The following is an 8225-nucleotide window of genomic DNA, read 5'->3' as shown; positions in this document are numbered from 1 at the left end:
TTGAGGTGTTCTAAATAGTGTTCTATATGTGTTAAGGTGTTCTAAATGGTGTTCTATATGTGTTGAGGTGTTCTAAATGGTGTTCTATATGTGTTGAGGTGTTCTAAATGGTGTTCTATATGTGTTGAGGTGTTCTAAATGGTGTTCTATATGTGTTGAGGTGTTCTAAATGGTGTTCTATATGTGTTGAGGTGTTCTAAATAGTGTTCTATATGTGTTGAGGTGTTCTAAATGGTGTTCTATATGTGTTGAGGTGTTCTAAATGGTGTTCTATGTGTTGAGGTGTTCTAAATGGTGTTCTATATGTGTTGAGGTGTTCTAAATGGTGTTCTATATGTGTTGAGGTGTTCTAAATGGTGTTCTATATGTGTTAAGGTGTTCTAAATGGTGTTCTATATGTGTTGAGGTGTTCTAAATGGTGTTCTATATGTGTTGAGGTGTTCTAATGGTGTTCTATATGTGTTGAGGTGTTCTAAATGGTGTTCTATATGTGGTGTTCTAAATAGTGTTCTATATGTGTTGAGTGTTCTAAATGGTGTTCTATATGTGTTGAGGTGTTCTAAATGGTGTTCTATATGTGTTGAGGTGTTCTAAATGGTGTTCTATATGTGTTGAGGTGTTCTAAATGGTGTTCTATATGTGTTGAGGTGTTCTAAATAGTGTTCTATATGTGTTAAGGTGTTCTAAATAGTGTTCTATATGTGTTGAGGTGTTCTAAATAGTGTTCTATATGTGTTGAGGTGTTCTAAATAGTGTTCTATATGTGTTGAGGTGTTCTAAATAGTGTTCTATATGTGTTGAGGTGTTCTAAATAGTGTTCTATATTGTTGAGGTGTTCTAAATAGTGTTCTATATGTGTTAAGGTGTTCTAAATGGTGTTCTATATGTGTTGAGGTGTTCTAAATGGTGTTCTATATGTGTTGAGGTGTTCTAAATAGTGTTCTATATGTGTTGAGGTGTTCTAAATGGTGTTCTATATGTGTTGAGGTGTTCTAAATGGTGTTCTATATGTGTTGAGGTGTTCTAAATAGTGTTCTATATGTGTTGAGGTGTTCTAAATGGTGTTCTAAAAGTGTTGAGGTGTTCTAAATGGCTTACAGACTCTCAGATTCTCACCAGAACTCTCCGTCCTCCGAGTGGCAATGCATGTCCTCTCTGTCAGCCGGGTCTAGATCGTTCCACTCAGACGAGCTACACACACACACACACACACACACACAGACACAGACACAGACACAGACACAGACACAGACACAGACACAGACACAGACACACACACACACACACACACACACAGACACAGACACAGACACAGACACACACACAGACACACAGACACACACACAGACACACAGACACACACACACCACACACACACACACACACAGTGTCCTTTAATATCCACAGCTGTCCAGATCTGAATCAAACTGTACCACTAGAATAGTTCTTTTTTCTGAGCAAGAAATGGTTAGAACCTGCTTCCCTGTTCTGGACCAGAACCAGCGTTAGAACCTGCTACCTGTTCTGGATGAGAACAGATAAGTGTGTGTGTGTGTGTATGTGTGTGTGTGTGTGTGTGTGTGTGTGTGTGTGTGTGTGTGTGTGTGTATGTCACCTGTCGCTCCAGGCCCCGGTCCACTCCACCTGGCCCCAGGGGTTCCTGATCCGGATCAAACGCTCCTGCCTGCCACGGTAGTCCACCTAACACACACACACACACACACACACACACACACACACACACACACACACACACACACACAACACACACACACACACACACACACACACACACACACACACACACACACACACACACACGGATCAAACGCTCCTGCCTGCCGCGGTAGTCCACCTAACACACACACACACACACACACACCACACACACACACACGGATCAAACGCTCCTGCCTGCCACGGTAGTCCACCTAACACACACACACACACACACACACACACACACACACGGATCAAACGCTCCTGCCTGCCGCGGTAGTCCACCTAACACACACACACACACACACACACACACACACACACGGATCAAACGCTCCTGCCTGCCACGGTAGTCCACCTAACACACACACACACACACACACACACACACGGATCAAACGCTCCTGCCTGCCACGGTAGTCCACCTAACACACACACACACACACACACACACACACACACACACACACACACACACACACACACACACACACACACACACGGATCAAACGCTCCTGCCTGCCGCGGTAGTCCACCTAACACACACACACACACACACACACACACACACACACACACACACACACACGGATCAAACGCTCCTGCCTGCCGCGGTAGTCCACCTAACACACACACACACACACACACACACACACAACACACACACACACACCACACACACACACGGATCAAACGCTCCTGCCTGCCGCGGTAGTCCACCTAACACACACACACACACACACACACACACACACACACACACACACACACACACGGATCAAACGCTCCTGCCTGCCGCGGTAGTCCACCTAACACACACACACACACACACACACACACACACACACACACACACACACACACACACGGATCAAACGCTCCTGCCTGCCACGGTAGTCCACCTAACACACACACACACACACACACACACACACACACACACGGATCAAACGCTCCTGCCTGCCACGGTAGTCCACCTGTGGGGAGGGTTAGGGTTACACACACACACACACACGGATCAAACGCTCCTGCCTGCCACGGTAGTCCACCTGTGGGGAGGGTTTAGGGTTACACAGAGACACACAAGGCCTGAATCTCCACATAACACACAACACACACACACACACACACACACATATAGATGTAGATGTAGAGGCTGGGAGCATGTACATGTGCATTTGTGTGTATGTGTGTACATGTGGCTTAATCTGTGTGTGTGTGTGTGTGTGTGTGTGTGTGTGTTTTGCACGTGTGAAGGTGTGTCCTACCTGTTTGAGCCCGGTGACTGAGTAGGCGTGTCCCTTCACCAGCTTCTTAAAGGTGACGGCCTCCATGTCAAAGGCACTGGTAATCTGCAAAGCACACTCATGTTAGTACACTTGCATGCTTTGTATGTGTGTGTGCGTGTGTGTGTGTGTGTGTGTGCGTGTGTGTGTGCGTGTGTGTGTGTGTATTTGTGTGTGTGTATTGGTGTGTGTGTGTGTGTGTGTGTGTGTGTGTGTGCGTGTGTGTGTATGTATTTGTGTGTGTTAGCGTGTGTGTGTGTGTGTGTGTGTGTGTGTGTGTGTGTGTATTTGTGTGTGTGTTAGTGTGTGTGTGTGTGTATTTGTGTGTGTTAGTGTGTGTGTTTATGTGTGTGTGTGTATTTGTGTGTGTTAGTGTGTGTGTTTATGTGTATTTGTGTGTGTTAGTGTGTGTGCGTGTGTGTGTGTGTTGATGAACGACTCACGAAAGAATGAACCTGACAGCCACGACATGGATCCGTACGCGCGTTAGGCTCACATTCATATACATTCTCAGACTCACATTTACACTCATATCCCATTCTCATACTCCCAACAAATATACGCTTTGCTGAGATTGTTTGAAATATGTATTAATCATATGAAAAACTTATGCTTTTATGAAATTGCTGGAGCCATGCTTTATAATCATCTAAACCAATATATGCCTTTTACAATGATTACAGAATGTCTGAATCATGCCTTATAATCATATGATAGTGTGTGTAATTGCTTGAGTGAAGTTTAACAAATCTATATCTGCTGCTGATTGCTATGATCAAGAGTGAAAATTGCTTATTGTGTAAGGAAACAATTTCAGTGCAAATGCTTGTGAGGAAACAATGCTGATGTAAGCTGTGAATGTTCAAGTGAAACTGATGTGGGTTAAACACAGGAAGTGTAACCTTTGGGGCCCGCGAGAAGGGCGCAGGCTGTAAGCAGGTGTGAGCAGCCGACCTATAGATGAATCACACCTCTGTTAGAGAAAACCCTGATATGACAAAAGTACATTGTGTGATGGAATGACCTTATAAGGAGAAGTTCGTGATGAAAAGATTGCAGCGGGTTGCAGTTAAAAGCTGAGCTCAAGACGAGTAGAGGGCTCTTCTTTTTTGCTGTGTGGTTTTGAACACTGTTTTGCTGAGCGCTTAAACGACTTGGGGACCAAGTCTTATTGCTTTTATTTCTTTCTTTTTAATTTCTTGTTGACTTGGGGACCAAGTCTTATTGTTCTTTTTCTTTACTTTAAATTCTTGTTGACCTCTTTGACATTAAATCTTGGGGTACTTTTTAAATACCACAAAACTCGCTTCTGCGTCAGTTAATGAAGTGAGTTAAGCTCCGCGGCCCGCTACACACCTCGCCTGACTACACCGGTCTGATAATCGACCTGTGATTAGGAAACGTCCGATACCTAAGAGAGGTGGGGACCTTTGGCACAGAGAAACCGGTCGACTGCGTGGAAAAGGTGAGTTGTCCCTCTCTTTCATTCTAGAAGAGAGTACTTGAAGGTGATCTCAGTAGGCACACTGAGTGATCCTTTATAGTATCTGGGCTGAAACATTAAGGCTTGGAGCCATGATGTGACATGATTTCTCTGAACTAAGTTGTATTCTGATTTGCGTGGCAATAACCGTAGTAATTACTTGTGAGAGTGTATAAGCAACTCAGGCGTCGAAAAGCACACAATTTAATTATCTATAGGTGCCACGATTACGCATTTCTTAACAGTGTGTGCGATCGCAGGCCCAGATATGGCAAGGAGCTGCCCCATATTCCCCAGCCTTCTGTTATCTGTGTGGCAGTGTCGGTAAGTGAGGTGATATTAGAGGTGGTGTTTAATGGTGGCAGTGGTGGTAAGTGAGGTGATATTAGAGGTGGTGTTTAATGGTGGCAGTGGTAGTGGTGGTAAGTGAGGGCCTCATGATAATGGAGGTGTGTGTGGTAGGAGTGGTGTTGTTTGGTATTGGTGTTGTTTAGTATTGGTGGTAGTGGTGGTGTTTGGTGGTTGTGTAGGTGTGGTGTAGGTGTGGTGTTGGTGGTGGTGTTGTTTGGTGGCCTCACGTCGATGGAGCAGCCCAGCAGGGAGCTCCTGTCCAGGGCCTTGCTGATGATGTAGAACATGTTGTGTGTGTGTGTGTGTGTGTGTGTGTGTGTGTGTGTGTGTGTGCACTCACGTCGATGGAGCAGCCCAGTAGGGAGCTCCTGTCCAGGGCCTTGCTGATGATATAGAACATGTTGTGTGTGTGTGTGTGTGTGTGTGTGTGTGTGTGTGTGTGTGTGTGTGTGCACTCACGTCGATGGAGCAGCCCAGCAGGGAGCTCCTGTCCAGGGCCTTGCTGATGATGCGGTGCAGGTCCCTTGGAGCCTTCTTCAGCTCGTACATCTCAGACACGCCCCCCGTGAAGTCCACAAAGCCCTCGGTGGTGGAGCCGCCAGACAGGGCCTCATAGGAGCCATTCAACCTGGGGACACACACAGAGAGACAGACATGTTACACACACACACACACACACACACACACACACACACACACACACACACACACACACACACACACACACACACACACACACACACACACACACACACACACACACACACACACACACACACACACACACACACACGGCACTCTGTGATGGAACCGCCTGACTGGCCTCATAGGAGCTGTTCATTCTATAAGAGATACACACATACACACACACACACACACACACACACACACACACACACCCTAAAACAATCACTCATTTACATTTACATTTAGTCATTTAGCAGACGCTTTTGTCCAAAGCGACGTACAAGGGAGAGAATATTCAAGCTACGAGCAATAGAACCTGGTGTAACAATAAATAAATACTACTTTACATTAGAAATATAACAAAATGAAATAAAAAGAAAGAAAGAGTGCAGAAGTGTAACTGCTGTAATTGCAAGTTACGCACTAGTCGAAGTGCCAGTTAGGACGGGAAGTGCTCTCTGAAGAGTTGGGTCTTCAAAAGCTTCTTAAAGGTAGAGAGGGACGCCCCTGCTCTGGTAGTGCTGGGCAGCTCATTCCACCAACGTGGAACTACAAATGAGAATAGTCTGGACTGCCGTGCTTGCACAGACGGCAGTGCCAAACGACGCTCACTAGAAGAGCGCAGCATCCTGGGTGTAACATTTGCCCTTACAAGAGCATTTAGGTAGGTGGGAGCAGAACCATCAAGCACTCTGTAGGCAAGCATAAGTGACTTGAACTTAATGCGAGCAGCTACAGGCAGCCAGTGGAGGTCAATGAGTAGCGGGGTGACGTGTGCCCTCTTCGGTTGGTTGAACACCAGACGCGCCGCCGCGTTCTGGATCATTTGTAGTGGTTTCACCACGCAAGCCGGCAGGCCCGTTAGGAGGGCGTTGCAGTAATCAAGGCGTGAATTCACCAAGGTTTGCACCAGCAGCTGGGTGGCATACTGGGTTAGGTACGGCCTGATTTTGCGGATGTTGAATAGCGCAAAGCGGCAGGACCTAGAGACAGAGGCAATGTGGTCCGTGAAAGTCAGTTGGTCATCAATAATGACCCCGAGGTTTCTTGCTGTTTTGGATGGAACAAGAGACAAGGAGTCAATATTGATGCTGATGTTGTGGTGGATGGCCTGTTTGGCTGGAAAGACCATCAGTTCCGTTTTGGCCAGGTTCAGCTGAAGGTGGTGGTTTTTCATCCATGTGGATATATCAGCAAGACAGTCCGAGATGCGCGCCGAGACAGTGGTGTCCTCAGGAGGGAAAGACAGAAACAGTTGAGTATCATCGGCATAGCAATGATAGGAAAAACCATGCGAGCGGATGATAGGGCCCAGCGAAGTGGTGTAAATGGCAAAGAGAAGTGGTCCCATCACCGAGCCTTGGGGCACCCCTGTGGTAAGGTGGTGAGGTACAGACAGCTGACCTTGCCATGACACATTGAACGAGCGCCCAGTGAGGTACGATTCAAACCAGGAGTGCGCCTTGCCAGAAATGCCCATACTTGACAGTATGGACAGAAGGATGCGGTGGTTGACTGTATCAAACGCAGCTGATAAATCAAGCAGGACGAGAGCTGAGGATTGAGCTGCTGCTCTAGCTGTTTTTCAAGGCCTCTGTCACAGACAACAGGGCTGTTTCGGTGGAGTGACCACTTTTGAATCCAGACTGGTTTGGATCGAGGAGATTGTTCCTTGCTAGGAACTCTGTGACCTGTTTGGAAGCTGCCCTCTCAATGGTTTTTGATAGTAGCGTGAGAAGTGAGACCGGTCGATAGTTTCCCACCTGAGTGGGATCGAGAGACGGCTTCTTGAGCAGCGGTGTTACCCGAGCCACTTTAAATGAAGAGGGGAATGTTCCAGAATTAAATGAAGCATTAATCACCTGTGTTATTGCCGGTAAGACGGCAGGCGATATGGCTTGAAGGATATTGGATGGGATGGGGTCCAGCGGGCATGTAGTTGGACGGCTACCTGTTAGGATTTTGGAGACCTCACTCTCGCTGAGAGGGGTGAAAGAAGGAAATGATGAGCCATTGACGGTTGCGCCCTTAGGGGGGGGAGACAGTTGGTCGAACTGTTTCCCGATGGCTGCCACTTTCTCTGTGAAAAAGGAAGCAAAGTTATCAGCAGTGAGGTTAGTAGCTGGGGGAGGAGGAGGAGGGTAGAGCAGAGTTTTGAAGGTGGAGAATAGTTTCCGAGCGTCAGTTGCACCGTTGATCTTGTCGTTGAAAAAAGTCTTCTTAGCAGCAGTGATGCTGGATGAGAAGGAGGCCAGCAGTGTCTGGTAGCTTGCAAGATCGTCCAGTGCTGCAGATTTGTGCCACTTTCTCTCAGCCGCTCTGAGATTGGAGCGCTGCGTTCGGAGGGTATCACTCAGCCACGAATGAGACTGGGTAGAACGAGCAGGTCTGGTGGAAAGTGGACACAAAGTATCCAAGCATGAGCTCAGAGTGGAGCAGAGTGATTCTGTGGCATCATCGACACCTAGTGAGGAGAAAGTGGATAAAGGTGGAAGAGCAGAAGAAACCAGAGAGGAAAAGTGGGTGGGAGAGAGGTTGCGGAGGTTGCGCCGGAACGAGACCATCGGAGGGGGGACAGAGGGTTGCTCAATGAGCCGAACATCGAAGCGAATGAAGAAGTGGTCCGAGCGATGCAGAGGGGTTACCGTTAGGTTGTCCGTGGTGGCAGTTCCGAGCAAGGATGAGGTCAAGCTCTTTTC

General features: G+C 47.2%; 1 protein-coding gene across 2 annotated transcripts in view; it reads right to left on the bottom strand.

The window, feature by feature from the left end:
- Positions 1 to 1078: 1078 nt before the first annotated feature.
- The window catches only part of LOC105906069 (calpain-1 catalytic subunit-like), a 26100-nt gene continuing 18953 nt past the window's right edge, over positions 1079 to 8225 (bottom strand). The window contains exons 6-9 of one of the 2 annotated variants that reach the window (XM_031562424.2): positions 5299 to 5467; positions 2988 to 3071; positions 1616 to 1701; positions 1079 to 1191 (exon numbers count right to left, since the gene is read on the bottom strand). In XM_031562424.2, coding sequence (XP_031418284.1) covers positions 1113 to 1191; positions 1616 to 1701; positions 2988 to 3071; positions 5299 to 5467 — 418 coding nt within the window. In that variant the 3' untranslated portion in view covers positions 1079 to 1112. Of the gene's footprint in view, positions 1192 to 1615; positions 1702 to 2408; positions 2769 to 2987; positions 3072 to 5298; positions 5468 to 8225 lie in introns of those variants that run through there. The other variant, XM_031562425.2, reaches the window with a different exon arrangement.

The sequence above is a fragment of the Clupea harengus genome, chromosome 24 (genome assembly GCF_900700415.2).
Source record: "Clupea harengus chromosome 24, Ch_v2.0.2, whole genome shotgun sequence".
Taxonomy (NCBI): Eukaryota; Metazoa; Chordata; class Actinopteri; order Clupeiformes; family Clupeidae; genus Clupea; species Clupea harengus.
The sequence above is the reverse complement of the archived record's forward strand: the minus strand, read 5'-3'. Positions and strand labels throughout refer to the sequence as shown.